Source organism: Bombyx mandarina, chromosome 13 (assembly GCF_030267445.1).
Source record: "Bombyx mandarina strain Sakado chromosome 13, ASM3026744v2".
NCBI lineage: Eukaryota > Metazoa > Arthropoda > Insecta > Lepidoptera > Bombycidae > Bombyx > Bombyx mandarina.
This window is the reverse complement of record NC_143220.1, coordinates 14046714-14068675: the sequence shown is the minus strand read 5'-3', so window position 1 is coordinate 14068675 and position 21962 is coordinate 14046714. Positions and strand designations below refer to the sequence as shown.

The window sequence follows — 21962 nt, the reverse complement described above, 5'->3', positions numbered from 1 at the left end:
CGAGCAAAGGCTCAGCCAAGAGGGGTGGGATTTGCTAACAACTGCCCGAGCGCCTCCGAAGGAGACCTAACAACTCAAGAGCAATTGCTTCGCGAATGAATCTACTACCGGATAGCTCGTCGAACCCGTCGCTTGTGACGAAGGGCTCGACGAGCGAATTAATTCATAGACACAGCCCACTGAGTTTCTCGCCGGATCTTCTCAGTGGGTCGCGTTTCCGATCCAGTGGTAGATTCTGCGAAGCACTGCTCTTACTAGGGTCAGTGTTAGCAACACTCCGGTTTGAGCCCCGTGAGCTCGCATATGTTAGGGCGAAGCTGAAATAGCCTCTCAAGGTTATCAGCAAAGGTAAAAAAAAAGCTAGTGGTTGGCATGATTCGTTGTACATTGCCTTTACAGTATTTCAGAATACAAGAAAAACTTTAGATCTAGGAACGAAGAGCTAGGATGTTGGGTGGTTTAAAATATGACCTACTAGGTACCAATAATTTGCAAGTTTTGTGGGTTTGATTTTTGTAAGACATTAGCCCTTCGTTATAAAAGTCGTGTGAACTCGCGTTGAATATTCTTTGGAATGTAGTTTCAAATATAAGGGTGGTCGATACGTGTACACCACGTGCTTTGCCTTGTGGGCTTCAAACACTACATACGTATACAAAGCAATTTTACAGTTTTAAAAAAATTATTAACCATACTAATATTTTATTGCGAAAGTAACTGTCTGTCTGTCGCGCTTTCAAGCCAAAAGCTCGAAACTACTGAACCGATTTAAATGAAATTTGGTACACAGATAGTCTAGAGCGTCAGAAAAGACATGATGACTATTTAATGTTAATGAATTTTTAATGCGAAAAAGGTAAGGGGGGATAAAGGTAAAGGGTTGAAAGGGGGGGATGAAAAGCTGTGTGGAAGTAATTTTTTAAGCTTTAGCTCAAAAAATGCTGTGGATTCGAAATAATTATATATGACAGTTTGACAGGTGGTAGGACCTCTGGTGAGTCCGCACGGGTAGGTACCACCGCCCCGCCTATTTCTGCCGTGAAGCAGTAATGCGTTTCGGTTTGAAGGGTGGGGCAGCCGTTGTGACAATACTGAGACCTTAGAACTATATCTCAAGGTGTGTGGCGCATTTACGTGTAGATGTCTATGGGCTCCAGTAACCACTTAACACCAGGTGGGCTGTGAGCTCGTCCACACATCTAAGCAATAAAAAAATAAATAAAAAGAGTAACATAGGCTATCTATAATATAAAAATGAATTGCTGTTCGTTAGTCTCGCTAAAACTCGAGAACGGCTGGACCGATTTGGCTAATTTTGGTCTTGAATTATTTGTGGAAGTCCAGAGAAGGTTTAAAAGGTAGATAAATATGAAAATGCTTGGAATTAAATAAAAATAACAATTTTGTTTTTCCTTTGATGTCCCCCCCGTCGTACGGATTTCTTTGGTTTGTTTTAAGTTAATTTTATACAAAAGCTTAGGTCTTTTGTTTATCGATTGAGGCACTACGAAGTCTGCCGGGTTAGCTAGTAATTTATAAAAATGTTGTGCGAATTACCCAAAATGCTAAGTGTCAAATAAAAAGAGAAAAAACTGCCATGTGCGAGCTATTTTTGAGTGCGTCGTAAAAACCGTTTGAGTTACTTATACCATATTATGTAAAATGGAAATGTTTATCATATAACTATCGTTTATTTGTAAGCCATTATCGCCAATACAGTGGACCATTAATTTAAGAAGACGAAAGATTAGATTTTTTGTTTATTACCTACGTTCTTTTTTAATGTGTTTGTTACTGTCAGGACCAGATTTGTATAAAAGAATATTCAATAAGATCAATAATAAATTACAGTCCTCGAAGCGAAGCCAGGGCGGGTCGCTAGTTACTTAATAAAATCCAAAGCATAATTGTTTTATGAACGTAATTTATTAAACTTTGTCTACACGCTCATAATGTTTATTCAAGAGGTAGCTATTATTTATAAAAACAATTCAAGCTGAGTAAACTGGTGGAGGGTCTGGTTTCGGGAACTCTCCAAGCCGATCCATGTAGTACTGATGGGCGCGAAAAGGTTTCAGTTCCCATGGCACCTGGTCTTCCATGTGCGTCAAGGTGACGCCCAAATCCTCAAGGGTGGGCACGCCGATCACCACATTATCTGAAGTAGCTTCCTGTAATTCAAACCATTACATTATTTCGACTTTTTACAATGTCTGAAAATTCAAAGCGTATTTTGTGTGATATGCGCTGCGTTTCACAGAAAGGAGTGAAAATTTTAGTTACATCTATAGTTAAATTTAAATTTATTAATAGGGCCGTACAGCCACGCTGTCATTATCATTTAATGATAATGTTTTTCAGAATATTGATTTGCAGACATTATTCGTGCGACACCCGTCTAACGTTGGTAATACTATGAAATACTAGCTGTACCCGTCCGCTTCGCTGGGCATTTAAAATTAACATTATTTCTCACCCCCACAAAAATTCTCATCATTAACGCCCCCGCAACTGGTGTAGGGAGTCCAACACTAATATAAATATTAGCCTATCCAGTAAGTACATGTACTTTCTACATGGATACCAAGTTTCAAGTCAATCGGATGCACAGTCCAGTAGTTATAACGGAACTGCCGTAAAAACCACTGTAGATTTATATATTAGTATAGATTTCCTGAAACATGACAGGGTTCAAGTCATCCGGATAAACCAAATATTCTAATCATATATAGAAGATATATATTTTGATTGTATCAGATAAGTTAATTTTAATTACCCTTTCAATTCCTTCCCAGTGAAGATTTCCGAGTGGATAAGCTGGTGAAATGGCGTTAACCAAAGCAACTTTCAGGGGCAGTATCGGGTCGTACTTCATGTCGTAGCGAATGTATCCACCCCATTTTTCGTCCTTCCTCATTAGTTTGTAAAACCAATCAACCAAATCGGCAAGTAAGTAGCGTTTTGGCCTGAAAACACATTAAGGATTGTAACGTTTTTTTTGTTTTTGTTTTGAACGAACTCACGCCGCGCATGGTGTTAAGTGGTTACTGGAGCCGATACATCATAGCATGAATGTCGCCAAAAACCTTGAGTAATGAGGTCTTAGTCTTAATTGTTTAGTATAACAGTTATTCTAATTACGAAGTCCCATGAGACAGATGTTACTATTATGTTCTTGTATGTGTGAATTAATTGTATAATGATTTAGATTCATTGTGTATTTTTTAAATGATATTTACGACCATGAACAAAAAATTATTATTATTTCAAATTATGCGAAACGTAAAGAGTTATGCGCGCATGTGAGTGGCCGTCAAACATTCATTCGCAAACTTAGCGGCTGTGCAAATGGGTTCAGTACTCAATTTGCGAACCCGTTTGCGCTTCCTCCTACACTTGTTTACGAATGTCTCACGAATTTCTCCTCCTTTTTAATTCGTCAATAGAACATTGAAGAGAAAAAGAGTTTTGAATTCTTTCCCAGATATCATTAACAGCCATGCTGTTTTTATGAGATTTCTTTTGATGAAGGTACGCTACACTGTAGACGTCACGATCTATGAAAATAGCGAAACGTCCGTTGCCTTCGCAATCCTGGGCGCAACTGGTCACACGAATGTGTGGGAGACTACGCGAAGGTTCGCGGTTCGCGCGCTTTGATGTCTGTTAAAAAACCGACACAGCTTGGAAAACCACGAATGCAGCGAAAACTTTGCATAATCATTTGCAAATGTCGTCCTACACTTGCGGGTTTGTGTATTCGTGCGCATGTGAGTGACCAGTGTTACGTTCTAAGAAGTTTCAAAAGGGACTTTGTAATTGGAATAGAGTATAGCTCATCCTTCAAACCAGAAAACAAGACTGCTGTAATTGTAAACTATTTGTATTCTGCGTTTAATATTTAAGATGGAACTCACCCAACGGCTTGATAGACTTCACATTTAGTGTCGTCGTCGCGCGCGGCGTTCACGATACCCTGAGCGACGTCCGACACAAACACAGGCTGTTTCACAGTCGCTAGTCCGTTTTTATAGAGGGGCATCAGGTTGCTGTGAGATCGCATCTTATTAACTAATGACCTGAAAATAGTTGCAGTATATCGGTATAGTTCGGTAGGCCCGTCGACATCCACGACATGACGGTGACACTTCGTCTTCTCGCATTAAAACTGTATAATCTCAAAACTTACTAATTTTACAGGAGAGTGTTTTAAAGGTTTAACATGTGATATTTTTAATATTAATCATCTATGCAACATTTATTTTTTATTTTTTACCAGTTACATTATCTGGCTTTTAAAGTAGGATAAAATTATGTATTAATTTTGTTAATAGTAGTCAAAACATAGGTAAACTAAAAAAAAATAAAACTAAAACAAAACTACGCTATTTTGACAGTATTTATGAGAAAAATATTGGTGATACCAAATGATCCGCATATTAACTCAATTTCGAATATTTTAGGAAATTGTACACCTTTAATGCGAAAAGACGACTTGTAAGCAGACGAGCAAACAGCCCACTTGATGGTGAGTGGTTACCGTTGCTCATGGATGTCAGCAATTTTGCTTAGATGGTTGGACGAGCTCACAGCCCACCTGGTGTTAAGTGGTTACTGGAGCCCATAGACATCCACAACGTAAATGCGCCACCCACCTTGAGATATAAGTTCTAAGGTCTCATGTATAGTTACAACGGCTGCCCCACCCTTCAAACCGAAACGCATCACTGCTTCACGGTAGAAATAGGCAGGGTGGTGGTACCCACCCGCGCGGATTCACAAGAGGTCCTACCACCAGTAATTACGCAAATTATAATTTTGCGGGTTTCATTTTTATTACAAGATGTTATTCCTTCACCGTGGAAATCAATCGTGAACATTTGTTGAGTACGTATTTTATTAGAAAAATTGGTACCCGCCTGAGATTCGAACACCGGTGCATCGCTCAATACGAATGCACCGGACGTCTTATCCGTTAGGCCACGACGACTTCGAATTCCTCGGGAACAATAGAGCCGCGAAGTATCGATGAGTACTTGTTTGAAGAAATAATTCCGAGGCCGCATAGTTAACTACTATAAAACCCCGTTTACCGCTGTTTCGGTTTAAAGCTCTTTGATTTGAATTCTAGGAAAAAGCATTTCACTAGATACTAAAATACAAGTGATTAGAAGTTTAGATACTAGTGAATGTCAATGTCAAATTGCTGCTGCATTGAATTTAGAATTTTGAATTCAACAATAAGGTAGAAAATTGGATATATAGAAGAGACTGAATGATCTGAAGAATAACTTAAAACTGACTTAGAATTTTATTTATTTTTATATGTATGTATGTGTATACATTTGTTAAAAGTATCTTGTTGATTTAGTTCTAAAAAATATAATTAATCATTTAAATCGTAAAATACCTGAGCAATTTTCTAACAATATTCCTGTAACCCCTTGTTGTACAGCTGTCCCACATTTCAAGTCTGAGAGCACCTACTCGCTTTTAATAGATGTAAGAGAAGATGCTTCGCTTCGATACCTAAGATGCTTCGCTTTAGCATTGTGAACAGTAGAAACGGAAGCTCATCATATATTACTTTTTGTTATTATTATATTTGTTATTGTAGCTTATTTTTTTAATTTTAACTAAGAATTTTACTCAATCAAAGACAGAATATTTTGAGATAAAGCAACAGACCTATATTATTAGGTGATTCGATTCTAACCTCAAAAATCTGTCTTCGGAACCATAGATGTCTGATGCTCGGATAATAGTGGCAGTTGGGTATTCCTCTCTGACTGCACACTCTCCCAAATACTTGCTTATTTTCCAAGCAGACGGTTTCTTCAGGACAAGAGGTTTTGGATGTTCTTCAGCATTTAAATAAGACAGATGAATGAATCTCTCAACTCCTTCTTCTCTGCAGATTCTGTTGTAAATATTTATCCATTATAACATCGTATTTCATGACTAAACTATAGTTCTGAGTACACATGGCTGATGCATTTTATTTCAAATCTGTTTAAAAGCAAAATAATTGAACATATTTATAATTTAATATTTTGTTATTATTATTAACAGTTCGACTTTATTTTAGTTTTATATTTCTTTGATCTTTGGTTAACAAAACAAACCTGGCAATTCTTCTTACGCCATCAACATGAACATCATTGTATTTGAAATTCTTAGTTTCATAATCTCGTCCAACTAGATTGATGACAACATTAGAGTATCGGACCGCTTTTGCAATAGACTCCTCATCAAGGAGATGGTAAGGAGTAAACAAGACCTGGCCTAAATCTCCGCACACTTTCAACCTTTGGGCATCATAGAAATCGCCTCTGTATGGTAAAATTAACTGCAATAGATATTCAGGTTAATCTAAAAATCCTGTCACTTAATATATTTATCAAAAAATGTTTAATCCGGTAGAGATTTTGATCGTGATCATGACATCACTCAACAAAAAAATGTATATTTAAAAAAAGAATTATTGCATAAAACATGAACAGAAAAATTATAGCATAAAGGCGAAAATGTTTATTTATGTCCATATCCATATTTAAGAGTAGTAAATGTAGGGGCAATAATCTTCTTTTTTTGATTAGATAGGTTGTTAAATGAGCTCATATCTCACGAGGTTTGAAGAGGTTATGGGACCCCTAATCATCACACTTGAATCCTTTATCCACCTTGCACCAATTATGCAGGAGAAATTTCGAACTTGTGGCCATTAGATAAGGATTATTTATTAATGGATTAAAATATTAAGATGAGTATCCTTAAGGTTGGTTCTATGGATACTTTCGTATATGGTATTTCGTATATATTTGCCTTTAGACATCTGTTTAATTTAAAATTTATTTTTGTTTGCGAACATCGCATTCTCTTTATATTTGCATGCTGTACTGGTATTTTTGATAGGCAGAAGACTCAGATTCAAAAGTATTTGTTCTTACCTGGGTACCAATTTTTCCCAATTTGTTGCACACATAGCGTCCGACAAATCCGGTGCAACCGAAAACTGTGGCTACGATGCCGTTAAAGCTACTGCGGCCACCAGTACCTCGCTTATATGCTGCAAGGTTGGGTTTACGATCCGAACTGTAGTTAGCGGCTTTGATGTACACAACACTCATAGACCCATTCAAATCTGAAATTTTATGTGAAATTTACGCAATTTCATATTATTTATTATACATTTTTTATCTGTACATAAACAGCTGAATGTCATTATGTAAGACTAAAATATCGTGTCAGATTTATTGAACAATACAATCTGTACTCACGAAGTAATTTGCTAGTAGCTTGAGTTTTTAGTGCTATCGCAGCCATTTTATGGCTTAAATATTGTGATAGCTCTTATTTATACAGTTGATAATACTCCCATTTAAAATGGACAAACTCAATGCGAGTGTGTATACAATATTACTCAGAATATTTCGAAGGTAAAATTTGACAAAAGATTGACATTTGATAATAATGATAGTAGTGACAGTCCTGTCAAAGCTATGTTCCGATTTGCACTATGAGCACTGCAACGGGTGACATCAATTTAGTAAAGTGCGAAGCCGTTTCTTTACAGTTAGCTATACTGGTTACCGCTTAAAGGGAACGCATTACAGTATACTGTCATTGATATTTTTGGCATTGTTCAACAAAAACGACTTGACCTAAAGGTCTTAGTTACCAGGTCATAAAATCCCTTAAAAAACAGTGGCTTAAACATAGATTATACACATAATATTAAACTTATTGTCATTATAATAGGTAGTATTAAGTATATACATAGATATACATAATATTTGATTAAGTACCTTTAAAACTTTAAAGTCTTTAAAGCTACTTAGACGAACGTGCTACTCCGATATTACAATACGACCGACGTAACTTGGCGAGTCCGAACTTCGCGCAGAAGGCTGCGCACAAACGTTTTTAGGAACCAAATGGTGGTATGAGCAACGTGCGTGGGGCGGAGGTCTAGGCTAGGGATTGACTCTATGTAAACACAATCGTCCCTTTATTCAATCAAATATCACAATCGATTTTTATCGGTTTGGAATTTATTGATTTTTGTTTATATGAGATAATGAATGAAAGAGATTTACAAACATATTGAATGTTGTCGTTAGTAAACGAGACTTCATCTTTAATAAAAAAAAAAACTAATAACACTTTATTTTCTTGGTTGAAAGACATGATTTAGTTGAATATCAGTTATTTATCAACAACTACTACAATAGGGACTGTTCGTGAATATTTTAAACCTCCTATAAAATGGAATATAAATATATATTTTTATATAAATTTTAATCAATTTGAAAAAAAATCGATTAAACAACATCCTCAAACACGCATATTGGACATCCCTTTTCTTGACATCGTATAAATTCGGTAATTCTCGGTATGCGGTAATGTGTCTCACTCACACGCTAGCATTAGTGTCGTGTTCGTGTCGCTATCTCTGTCTTGAGTACGGGCGGCTACAAAAGTTTTCATTGATTTGTTATTATTATACTGTTTTTGTTTAGTGCTCAGTTTTTTGTTTAGTTTTAAGATTGTTTGTGTTTAAATTTGTTTTAGTATTGAGTGTCCCTTGGCATTTATACTATTCGTTAACAAAGATGCCACCAAAGCATAATAGTGTTTTAAATCGACGGCCGACAAACATAATTTTTGATTTTTTTTTAAAAAGAAAAAGAAGAAGGCGTAAAAGATGTTGACAGTTTTATTTAGAGTTGCTAACGATCTGGTGTATCGCAACGCACAGTACAGCGGATCGCAACTGAAGGCAGTGTTGGGCTTACTTTCCAATTAATTTAATTACGTTATTTTTACCGCTTTCTGTCTTAATTTATTATTTTTTTATTACCTCTCTTTAATTTATTACGTTATTTTTATAGCTTTCTCTCTCATAGTGTTTTGATATTCATTTTATTTGTACTTGGTCCCTGTATATGGAAATTTTAATTCGTATTTTGATTTAAAAAAATGAATGCTAATAACACTTTTTTTTACAAGTGTACATGCGCGAAAGTTGACCTGCGGCTATATTCAGACTCGCCAAGTTACGTCGGTCGTACTGTACATTAGGTGTCAATATTTGCATTTGATAATTCGATTCTAAATTTCTATTTAAAAACTTTATTGATATTGGTAAAATATATTAGGTGTATAATCTATGTATTGGTAGTCTAATAAGTTAATTAGAGTGTACACTTTAAAATAAATAGTGAATAAATTTGAATTACAGACCAGAAAATGGATGAAATGGAAATTGATGACCTGAGAAATAGTAAGAGCTCAACAGAGATAACAAATATTTTACGGAAATTTGTTAAAGACGTGAGTGAGAATAATTTATGTGGATTCTTTGGTATATTGGTAATTCAAACAGAATGTTAATCTAATAATCTAATTTTCTCAGAACGAAAAAACTTTCAAATTTCCTGAACTTACGAAGAAATTTAACAGAGTTTTACTGTGGACAACACTTTTTCAACACCTGCAAAATGATGCTTTGGTTTCAACACATGCACTATGTTTAAAAGCTTTAAGGATTCTTAGGTTTGTGTTAACTAACAATAATAATCTTTTTGAAATTCTACTGACTGTAACAATTGGAACTGGAATAACCATTCCTGAAAATCCATGTAGTAGAGCTGGTGATTCTGAAAGAAGAAAATAGGAAATAGGTAGGGTGGTGGTACCTACCCATGCGGGCTCACGAGACACCCTTCCATCATATTTTTTTTAATAATAGGCATTTTAAAATAATTATAATTCAATTGATATAAGAAATGTATAGTCTCGTGCGAACAAGGGGGAATTTGCTGGCCTGCTTTTGCTTTATGCTGTGTGTACCAAAAATACATTTAACATGATAACTCTCATTATTGATTTAAGTAAAATAATTACATATTTGTCTCTATAATTATTCACTTTTGATAGTAACTAATTACCATTTCGATTTTCGGAATGGTCTCTTGAGACCCTGTATATGTAGGATGAAATTAAATTTTATGTATAATTTTAGCCGTGACCAAGATGACATTGAAAATGTTCTATGTGAACGATGGGTCATAACATTAATCGACAAATCAGGCTTGTTAGAGCCTATGGAGTCTGCTGAAAAGAATCCAACTCTATTAGTTGTGCCCTGTAAAGAAGTAGCGATTGAAGCTATGAAGTGTTTGTGTAATATTACGTTTAATAGTGAACTGGCTCGTAATGTTTGTGTAAACACAAGAATAGCACATGGGCTTATCACACGAATGAAGATATGCAAACACATTCCTTACAAAAAAGAGTTAATGCAGTATGATATGAAATTGATCTTCATACTGACAGCATTAATAGAAAACATAAGGTTGAAATTTAGGCACGAGGATGGTGCAACGCATATGATTAATTATCTCAATGAAATATACTCTGAAAGTTTACAACCTAGTTCTGAAGAGGCGAGTGTTAGTGCTAATTCAGAAGATGCTCCAAAATATTACTTCACTGTAAGTTTTTTAATTAATGTTGGGAAATAAGTAGTTAACCTAGCATGTATACCTAGTTATAAGAAAATTTTAAACATGAACACTTGTGATTATTAAATGAAAAATGTTGGCTAGTAGTGCCTGTCATATAACATTAAGCTTATGACAATCTATTAAAATATGATTAACAGTTAATGCTGTTCATAAGGTAAATTGTTCATCAGTGATATTGAATACTTTTAATTAAACAAATAAATATACAGGGTATTCCAAAACTCAATGAAAACCAGGTGAAAGGCAAAGTTATACCAGAGAAAAAAATCCTTGTCATTTAGTTAGCACTATACCATTAAGTAATTGAAATTACAAATCAATGTAATAAACATTGCTAATTTAGTAATTAATATAAATTAAGTTTCATTGCATTATGGATTACAAATGTTATCATTAAATTTTGGGATATCTTGTTTAAAGAAACAATCTGACATGGTTGTAAAATTTTCTTTTAAAACATGAATAAAGAAGCATTTTTACATAAAATTAAAAAGATTAAATATTTAAATTCTCTTACAGGATGAAGATCGAGTAATTGTGTGTGAGTTATCGAAGGCTTTATTTAACCTCATAATATTGCCTAATGAAGATACTCCCACAACAGAGAAAGAGAAACAACAATTTACAAAATTGGTGGCTGTGCTTGGGAAGATACTGACTGTACAAACCTCCTCCAAATCAAATGATTTAGATTTAATCAATAATATTGTTAATCTACTAACAAGGTATTATATTTTTGATAACTATTAAAACAATTAAAATAAGTTTAAAAGATTAAATTATAAAAGTTTATTATTTTTTAAATGGATGGAGGGGTTCAGGGTGCACCTGATGTTAAGTGGTTAGCGGAGCCCATAGACATCTACAGCTTACATGTCAACAAGGTGGGTACCTTGAAACATGAGTTCTAAGGTCTCAATTTCTAAAGTACAATGGCTGCCCCACCCTTGAAATCAAAATACATTATACTGCTTCATTGCAGAAATAGGAAGGGTAGTGGTATCTACCTGTGCGGACTCACAAGATGCCCTACCACTGGTAATTTTTAACCACCAGTTCAATGTTTCTACTTTCAAATTTCAGCATCCACACACTGTTTTATATGTCCCTGACAGAAGAAATTGGAGACAAACAAAAGCCTGACCATATTTATGAAGGTAGAGATATGACTTCACTGGTCATACTACTTCAATTTTTGAAACATCAGCTAACTGCTAGCGATGTAAGTAATCCAATGTTATTACAAAATATATTATAGGAAAGTTAATGTTTCTTGTAGTTGTCAAAGTTAATGTATACTTAGTTGCCTCCGCTCGACCATCGACGCGGTGATGCGCGTGCACGCCCTCTCTGATGAGGCTGTCGGCCGGGGCGGGGTTGCACTGGCGGTGTCCCTGGACATCGCCAATGCGTTCAACACCCTGCCCTGGTCGGTGATCGCAGGGGCGCTGGAGTATCACGGTGTCCCTGCGTATCTCCGTCGGCTGATCGGGTCCTACCTCGAGGACAGGTCGGTCATGTGCACCGGGCACGGTGGGGCGGTGCTCCGCTTCCCCGTCGAGCGCGGTGTCCCACAGGGGTCGGTCCTTGGCCCTCTCTTGTGGAACATCGGCTACGACTGGGTCCTGCGGGGTGCTCTTAGCGCTCCTCTCCCGGGTCTGAGCGTAGTTTGTTACGCGGAGGACACCTTGGTCGTGGCCCGGGGTAGGGACTTGCGCGAGTCTGCCCGTCTTTCCTGCGCGGGGGGGGTGACCTTCGTCGTCGGCAGGATCCGAAGACTGGGTCTGGAGGTGGCGTTCGATAAATCCCAGGCTCTGTTGTTCCACGGGGCCTGGAGAGCGCCGCCTCAGGGGGCCCACCTCGTGATTGGAGGCGTTCGCGTCGAGATCGAGGCGACCGGGTTGCGGTACCTCGACCTCGTACTGGACGGTCGTTGGAGCTTCCGTGCTCACTTCGAAAGATTGGGTCCCCGACTGATGGCAGCCGCCGGCTCGCTGAGTCGGCTATTGCCGAACGTCGGGGGTCCCGACATGGTGGTGCGCCGCCTCTACACGGGGATGGTGCGGTCAATGGCACTTTACGGGGCTCCTGTATGGTGCCACGCCCTGACCCGTGACAACGTCGCAGCGTTGCGACGTCCGCAGCGCGCGATTGCGGTCAGGGCGGTTTGTGGGTACCGCACCGTCTCGTTCGAGGCGGCGTGCGTGCTCGCCGGGACGCCTCCCTGGGACCTGGAAGCGAAAGCGCTCGCTGCGGATTACGCGTGGCGATGTGATCTCCGCTCCAGGGGGGAGCCGCGTCCCGGCGCGGCGGAAGTTCGAGCGCGGAAGCATCAATCTCGGCGTGCCGTGCTCGAGGCGTAGTCTCGCCGCCTGGCGGACCCCGCCTACGGGCGACGGACCGTCGAGGCGATCCGCCCGGTCCTCTCGGACTGGGTGAATCGCGACCGAGGACGTCTCACCTTCCGAGCGACGCAGGTGCTCACGGGACACGGCTGTTTCGGTCGCTACCTGCACCTCGTTGCCCGGAGGGAGCCGACGCCGAAGTGCCACCATTGCAGTGGCTGCAACGAGGACACGGCGTAGCACACGCTCGCGTACTGCCCCGCTTTCGTGGAGCAACGCCGCGTCCTCGTTGCAAAAATAGGACCGGACTTGGCGCTTCCGACCGTCGTGGCTGCGATGCTCGGCAGCGATGAGTCCTGGCAGGCGATGCTCGACTTCTGCGAGTCCACCATCTCGCAGAAGGAGGCGGCGGAACGGGAGAGGGAGAACTCTTCCTCTCTCTCGGCGCCGTGCCGCCGCCGTCGAGCCGGGGTCGGAGGAGGGCGTTTGTCCAGCTCCGGCCCCTATGAGGAGGCAGTCTCCTCCCGGTGATGGTCACGGGGCGACCTAAGGGGGTTGAGACTGCGCCGCACGCTACCGTCACTCTAGCGCGCTGGCACCAGGAGGACGGGACGACGCGTCGGCGGCTGCGGACTGCGATGCGGTCCGCATTTTCGTCGTCGCTGTCGTCGCCGAACATACTGTGGAAGAGCAACCCGGTCGGCGGTGTATCGCGTTCCGACCCGGCAGGCTGGTTCTGGCCTAGCGGGGTATCCCAGAACACCAGCGGCATCGCCCGGGCGGCCTGGTAGGGCCGCCGTACCGCGGAGACTGACGTCGTTGGTCGTCGACTATCGCCTCGACGACCCGTCGGTCGGGCGTCCTCGGGGTGGCGCCGCGTGTCTGGTTGTAGTGTTAACCGCGGGAACCCCCCTACTCTGACTGGGTTTTGACCCCGGACGGAGATCGGACGCCGGGTGTAAGAGTGCAGGGGAGTCGTTTAGTGGGTGGGCCCTAAATTCCTTGGGCCCGCGGCCTGCTCTCAACACCTGCAGATCGTATAGTCTTACATACACCGCGCGCCCCCTAGGCGCGGGGACCTCGTAGGAGGTACGGTCCTCGGCCCGAAAAAAAAAAAAAAAAACTTAGTTGCCTCCCCATATATTTCAGCATACTTAAATATTTGTATTTACCATAAAGTACTTGGTTTTTAAAGTTATTTGAGCACTATCTGAAGTGTGTTAATTCGTGCCCACATGTTGAAATTTTTGTTTATGTAGTCCGATCTTCATGCAACATACCATTAAAAATAATTTACTCAGTTTTAACTTTCAAGTTAAATGATGGTATTCATCAATTATAAAAAAGTAAATATTATTATTGTGCTCAATGACATGCAATGGGAGAGGTCTATGTCCAGCAGTGGACTGCTATAGACTGATGATGATTATGATGAAATATTAATATGACACTTCCTATAAAAGGTGCTAAGTTATTTCTATATTAGAACCTAGAACCACTGCGTTCATCCACAGTGCGATTCCAGAGATCTTTTTTGCCATATACCATCTGGCTTTGGAATGAACTCCCCTCTGTGATGTTTCCCGAGCGCTATGACATGTCCTTTTTCCAACGAGGCTTGTGGAGAGCATTAAACGGTAGACAGCGGTTTGGCTTTGCCCCTGGCATTCCTGAAGTCCTTGGACGACGGTAACAACTCGCCATCAGGTGGGCCGTTTGCTCGTCTGCCTACAAGGGCAATAATTTTTTTTTTTTTTTATAGGAGGGACAGAACCTGTACGAAAAACTATCTCCGATATTGACGGTCCTCAATAAATGTGCCCGTGTACGCGTCCAACGTAAGTTCCTACGTAAAGCCGTGCTGCCGCATCTCCGCGACGTGTCGAAGCCCCCCGAGCAGGGCGACGAGCTGCGGAACCACCTGTGCCGGCTGCTGACGACGCCCGTCACCAGCGTCAGGGACTTGGTAGCGGAGTTCTTGTTCGTACTCTGCAAGGAAAAAGGTACCACTGATGTCAAGTATTTCATTCTTAATTCTGTGTGCTTAGTGCGAGTTTTTTAACTTCTCGATCGCGTAAAAGTTAACTAAGATTTGAATGGAGTTGGAACAGCGCCCCAAGCGGCAAACGAAGGGAAGCTTTACGGTATCGAGAATTTTAAAAATTCGCACTAAGCACACTGAACACATCTAGCTTTTTTTTATTGCTTAGATGGGTGGACGAGCTCACAGCCCACCTGGTGTTAAGTGGTTACTGGAGCCCATAGACATCCACAACGTAAATGCGCCACCCATCTTGAGATATAAGTTCGAAAGTCTCAAGTATTACCTTATATATATATTATAGCCGTTGTACTGTAAAACTGAGACATAGAAATCATGTCTCAAGATGGGTGGTGGCATTTACATTGTTGATGTGTATGGCCTACAGTACCCGCTCAACACCAGGCGGGCACTGCGCTCTTCGACCCATCTAAAAGAAACAATTGAGTACTCCATCATTTTTGTATTGATTTTGATGTGGATAAAAAATATACATATATTATATTCCATTACGCCGCAAAACATTTACCACTACGACTGGATGATTTCATTGATGCTTTATCATTATTAGTGTACATTATGTAGTTTAAATAAAATTAAAAACCCATTTGTTTCGTGGCCGACTTTTAGCTCCTTAATCGCTCAGCTCAGTTTCTAGAATTTTAAACTATCGAGTGTGCCTTGAGTACTGAGGATTGAGTTATTAAAACAAAAGAAATTAAATATTAACTATGACAGAAACAACGAAAGGAGATTTTAAATTATTTTGAAATCATATTTATTGAGTTACGAGTGGTACCTTTATATAAAAAAAAAAAAAAAAACTTAATGATACCATCCACTTGTAATATCGTAAAGTAGCAACAATGTTGCTTAAACCTTCACCCCTCGATATACATAGTTATAGCGCCAGATGGTTTAAAGGTAACTCTGATGACCATGAACAAAAAAAAAAGATGGGTTGCGAGTGGTGAACACTATTGCCAGTCCATTTACTTGTTCGTCCATCTTAGCATAATTCGACGCTTGAAAGGCAAACGTGACTAAGCGACGACGTGAAATTTACAGTAGACCAATTTAAAGTTGAAATACCTGAAAAAAAACCTATTTTAACGAATCTAGCTGTAGGATTTGAAATGATTTTAATAGACCTAGAAATAATTTTTTTTTGCGTATCGAATATGGATATTGCCTATCATCTATACTAATATATAAATCTACAGTGGTTTTTACGGATGTTCCGTTATAACTACTGAACCATGCATCCGATTGACTTGAAACTTGGTATCCATGTAGAAAATACATGTGCTTAACGGATAGGCTAATATTTATATGAGTGTTGGACTCCCTAGACCAGTTGCGGGGGCGTTAATGATGAGAATCTTTGTGGGGGTGAGAAATAATGCAGTTAATTTTAAATGCCCAGCGAAGCGGACGGGTACTGCTAGTTTATTTATAAATCAGTTATTCTAGGTTAGTCACGTTAGCCTTTCAAGCGTAGGGTGTGTATTGTTGTATCTGAAGGAAGTAATGATTGCGTACAGTGAGCCGCATGGTGAAGTACACTGGGTTCGGTAACGCGGCCGGGCACCTGGCGAGCCGCGGGCTGCTGGCGGGCGGGCGCGGCGCGCGGTACTCGTCCAGCTCCGACTCGGAAACGGAGGAGTACCGCCGGCACGCGCACGCGCTGGACCCCGTGGTGGGCTGCACGCGCCCGCCGCCCGCCGACCCCTTCCGCGGCATGACGGACGAACAGGTCACATTTTACTTCTTTTTTTTCCTACCTAAGCTGATAGCCTTGAGAGGCTATTTCAGTGTAACCATAACTAGTAGGTGAGCTCACGGGGCTCAAACCGGAGTGATGCTAACACTAACCCTAGCAAAAGCAGTGCTTCCCAGAATCTACCACCGGATCGGAAACTCGACCCACTGAGAAGATCCGGCGAGAAACTCAGTGGGCTGTGTCTGTGGGTTAATTCGCTCGTCGAGCCCTTCATCGCAAGCGACGGACTCAACGAGGACGGTGACCGGTGCTTGTGGTCACTCTACTACACAACCACGCTACTATACGCCATCATCATACAGTAAAAGCTCTTTATTCGTTAGGTATACATACCATGTTCCGTAAATGTGCCACGAATACAGAAACCGTTAATCCTAACAGGAAGGGTAATTTACATGTAAAGAAAAACCTTTTTTTATGTAGTTTCTATATAAAACCCTTGACTTTTTAGTGAAAAAAAAAGATTTTTCTTATATAGGTTGACTGAAATCTCTGTCATTGAGAAAAAAAGAGGAGTTCAGTTTTATTTAATTCAATAATACTGTGTAAAATTAATTAAATGTTGTTTTCTTAATGTTGTACAGAAAACACAATTAAGTATTTTAATATTGTTCAACCATTTTTATAATATTTCATATCCTTATATTCATATACGGGATTATACGTTCCTAGATGAAAAATTAAAAAACAAGTGCATATAACAGCGATATCATTTAACAACATATTTTAAAATAGGTGTAATAAGGTTTATTTTACTTTTTTATTAGTTTATTTGATAACACGTTTACAAAGGATATTCGGTTGGATACTTGCATATTGGAATCCTCTTTATCAGTGTGTGTACGTACTGATGTACCGATTTGATCCGTGAATAAAGAAATCTTTAGTCCTATATTTAAAATTCGCTAATTGTGAAAACGCGAATGACGAAAGCGCGAATAAGAAGCTTTTACTGTATTTTACTTTCAACATTTACATTATTTCAAAGATATTCTGTAATCAAAGCTAATTTTTTTAAGCTAAACCCCCTTTCAATTAATCATAAGATTCACGACATTTTATTTGTAAATCCCTTAACGTACGACGTCAGAATTTTAACTTTATTATAATAATGCTATTCATTTCTACTCTTTCTTTCAAACCAGTATGACGAGTATTGATTTTTTATATATATACGTACCGTACGTAAAGGTACGTACGTTTATATATAAACTTGGTACCTACCTGGCAATTCGAATAACTTCAAAATTTGACTAGGTATAAGTTGTATAATGTATAAGTTGTATAATGGCTGTAGAATGGTTGTAGAATTGTAGAATGGCTGCTGAGAATTCGCTCTGAGAAGTTGTTCGAGATCCCTTCGTCTAGTTTTAGGATCACGCCGCTCGCCAATCGAGCATGCTCGCTTACGGAGGCAATAAAAATAATAATTAAAATGTATGTAGAATAGGGATCGCAGCGCATAGAATAAAACTTCCCCTGTTCCAAAATCTACTCTTCTAATAATAATTAATAATTAACACTTTTATTACGTCTTACTCATTTTTCAACCGTCTTCGCCATCTTCCAATTCTCTGTCATTCTGCCTGTCATTCTCATCTCTCTTTCTTTCCGTTTTCTCTCACTCACATCTTAACGCTCCGTTTCACATTCTTTTCATACGTTCCGTTCTTACCAATCCTACATGTATTTTCTTTAATTACAGAAAGAGTACGAGGCTATGAAGCTTGTCAACTTGTTCGATAAGATGGTAACCGCCGGCGTGGTGAAGCCGGCGCGGGTCGGGGCAGACGGTCAACTGCAGGCAGTCGAGCACGTGCTCCAGCTCAGAGAGGATCTACCGAAAAGGACAATGTCTTAAATAAAATAAATCCACTTTTTACTGGTGGTAGGACCTCTTGTGAGTCCGCACGGGTAGGTGCCAACACCCCACCCATTTCAGCCGTGAATCAGTAATGCGTTTCGGTTTGAAGGCAGGGGCAGCCGTTGTAACTATACTGAGACCTTAGAACTCATATCTCAAGGTGCGTGGAGCATTTACGTTGTAGATGTCTATGGGCTCCGGTAACAACTTAACAAACAGGTGAGCTGTGAGCTCGTCCACCAATCTAAGCAATAAATAAAAAAAAATCCAAACTTTATTTTTCCAAATATCATGCCTTTTTCGTTGATTTTTCTAGGTTAATTTATTTAAGTAAAATCGTTTATTGTCTTACTGGGTGATTCGGGTGAAGTATACTGTTTATAACATAATCGATAAGTACAATTTTGATCAGTACATAAATTTGATTGTTACTCGAATTTTCTTGCTACCATAACGCTCAACATCACGACACTGAAGGTCTTCAAGTGAACAATCATCATGCAGCAGACCACACGAGTGTCAGTTTGAAAGGCGCGCTAATCGCTCTAAGGGCTCGTACACAATATCCGGCTGCTCGCAATTTATTAAATCTTGCTTCGTTATAAATGCCTTTAAAATGATTAATAATTCTTCAAACGTGTTTATGCTCATTCTAGTGCACCCGTTTTCTTTGTTTATATAGTCTTGAATATTTCAAAACGCTTGCCCTCGTGTTTGTAAATAAGAATGTATCCAGTACTTCTTGGTTTTTTCTTTTTCACGTAACGTGTGTAAATTTAGTAAATAGTTGAAACTTCTTTTACGTACATATTTGAAATTTTTCGTTTTCATCGTCGTGGTTGGTAATCGCAAACCGGTAGGTGAAACTCGCAACGTATTGCGGATAATCACATAGTGTGTATGACTCCTAACAATACAATTGAGACTTCGACCTCAAGGTGGGCGGCAGCGTCGAGACTGGGCTGCTATGAGCATCAATGACCACTTCATATCGGTTTGAAACTGGGCCGTCATGCGCCTATGGACGACAGGTAAAAAAGTCACCCAAAAGAGGCGAACTAGAAGTTAAATACTCTATTATATTATAAAGTATTTATCTTTAAAACCTTTAATCTAATTTATATTATAATATGTATTAATAAATTAATGCTACTAACAAAACTTAGCCTGATTCCTTTTTGCCTGTGATAAATATAATTTGAAAGCTTAAAGGGGCGCTTTATTCTGGTTTTTCTATAGTATCTGGTTATATGATTATGAATCAAGTTTTAATGACTATTTCTACATTAGATGTAAATATGAAATCCCGATATATATTTTTTTGTGTCCTTGTAGGCAGACGAGCATACGGCCCATGGTGGATGGTGAGTGGTTACCGTCGCCCATGGACTTCAGCAATGCCAGAGTCAAACCGCTGCCTACCGCTTAATATGTACTCAATAGCAGTGCGGATGTTACAAAAAGGTGTTACCTTATGCCATATAGATTTTATACAGCAGTAGTGGACTCAAAATGCCAAAGACGAATGAATGAATAAAATCTGTAAATGAATGGAAAATGTAAAGGTAGTGAATTATTTTCGGAAAATGTATGAATATATTATTTCAAAATGTCAGTATAATTTATGTTGTGGATGTAATGAACTAACCTAATTATGTAAGTACTAATTTAAAAAAATGTATTATAGATATTTTAAAAATAAGTAAAAAGTAAATATTTTATTGTGTAACATTTTATTCTACTCCAAGAAATATTTAATATGAATTTTTAGTACGTATTAAATGATAAAATAATATAAGCATTAATCATCTTCATCTCGGAAAATGAATTAATAACATCAAAATAATTTTATTAATAAATTAAAAAGAGTAATAGTATAGTTTGATACTTTTAAAGTATGTTTCCATTTGTATATTTACATAGTATACTGTAGTAGTATAATAGCCTAGTCACGCATAATTTATTTCATATCAACTAGAGTATGCTCGATTTCATGTATTTGTAATAACTAGTGTACGTATACCAATGATCGAAATTCGACCGTAATCACTGACACCTCAAGATTTATATTCATTTGCATTAATTATTTGACATCTTGAACATAAAAAATTACTATTTTCAGTACTTTTATTGTTAACATAGAACTCTTCAGTCTAATAAAGAAAACCAAATGAAAATCGATTGATACCTCCGCCCCCCCTACTCCCGACAGGGCTTCGCCCCTGGACCCCGGCTCGGTAGGTACTCCACGAACTTTCGGCCTGGTAGGAGAAAAAACAGTATGTGCACCGCGGGAGAAAAGTTGGACATTTCCTCTTTTCTCCCCTGGTGCACAATGTGCTATTCCTTTACCTGTTTATACTTGATTATATAGGTTCACGTCGTGTTAAATATGTTATTACTAGTAGAGTTTTCATAATTCTTTGATTTAAATTCCAACATTATAGTATTGTAAATCATAGTTGTGTGAAATCATAGTATATTGTTTCTAAGCTATATCATTGTTTTTAATTTAATATATATTATTAATGGAATAAAGATAAAAATAAAATTACGTTGTTTATTATTTAGATTTTCAGAATAATTAGTAACTATTAAATATTTAAAACGTTCGCAGCCTAATAAATATCACGCATGGTGTCTCTTAGGTGTGTTGGGGCAGCTACCAATTTTCCGACATCGACCGATGAAGAAAAATAGTAGGGGTGTTCAATAAATATGTAGTGATAACGATTTGGGATCAGGAAGAAGATTTAAAAAAAAAGGAATTTTAAGTTTTGTACAAAGATATACAATGTGTATAAACCTCAAAGGTGACTACGTCGAAAAATAATATAACATCTAATAAAAGATTATTGCGTCATACTCATCAGTTTTTATTGAACAGCTCTAGTAAGTCCCGTAAAAGTTCAGATTCAACTCATTGGTTTCAACTTTAATGTCACCACGATATTTTTGTCGAATGGTAATCATGTCTCTAACTCCGAGCCCAAAAAAGCTACAGTTGCGAAAAGAACTGGCGAACCAAACCCAGTGGGTTTATTCTAATTTATTTTTAAAGTAGGTTTTTATATATTTACAATTTTAAATAAAGATACAAAAAAAATTATGATCCGGCACAAACACCTCACTCCCGCATTGTTCCGTCCGTTTGTGGAATGTGATAGCGCGTTTTAAGCCCCATGAAGACATGTGGCTCGGAACCTCCCGGTCCATTCTCGGTGCTATAGACTCTAAGCACCGGTCACCGTTCTCGTTAAATGCGACGAAAGTTTAACGTGTAACCTAGTCCATATATTCAACCTACTGACTTTCTCTTTATTTATCTTCGTAGTGGGTCGCAATTACGTTCCGGGAGTAGATTCAGTAAAGCACTGCTATTGCTAGGGTTAGTGTT

At 38.9% G+C, this 21962-nt stretch overlaps 2 protein-coding genes across 2 annotated transcripts; one reads left to right on the top strand and one right to left on the bottom strand.

Moving 5' to 3' along the window:
• Positions 1 to 1907: 1907 nt before the first annotated feature.
• Positions 1908 to 7523, bottom strand: ND-39 (NADH:ubiquinone oxidoreductase subunit 39). Its single transcript, XM_028184872.2, has 7 exons — positions 7281 to 7523; positions 6951 to 7144; positions 6126 to 6349; positions 5717 to 5920; positions 3918 to 4079; positions 2777 to 2966; positions 1908 to 2171 (listed from the first exon to the last, which is right to left on the bottom strand). The coding sequence occupies exons 1-7, from the start codon at positions 7324 to 7326 to the stop codon at positions 1992 to 1994; spliced, it is 1200 nt and encodes a 399-aa protein (XP_028040673.2). The 5' UTR covers positions 7327 to 7523; the 3' UTR covers positions 1908 to 1991.
• Positions 7524 to 9168: 1645 nt separating this feature from the next.
• ric8a (ric8 guanine nucleotide exchange factor A) lies at positions 9169 to 21117 on the top strand. The gene is made up of 8 exons (XM_028172735.2): positions 9169 to 9336; positions 9419 to 9558; positions 10028 to 10499; positions 11052 to 11257; positions 11616 to 11754; positions 14640 to 14880; positions 16463 to 16674; positions 18407 to 21117. The coding sequence occupies exons 1-8, from the start codon at positions 9253 to 9255 to the stop codon at positions 18560 to 18562; spliced, it is 1650 nt and encodes a 549-aa protein (XP_028028536.2). The 5' UTR covers positions 9169 to 9252; the 3' UTR covers positions 18563 to 21117.
• The last annotated feature ends 845 nt before the right edge of the window (positions 21118 to 21962 follow it).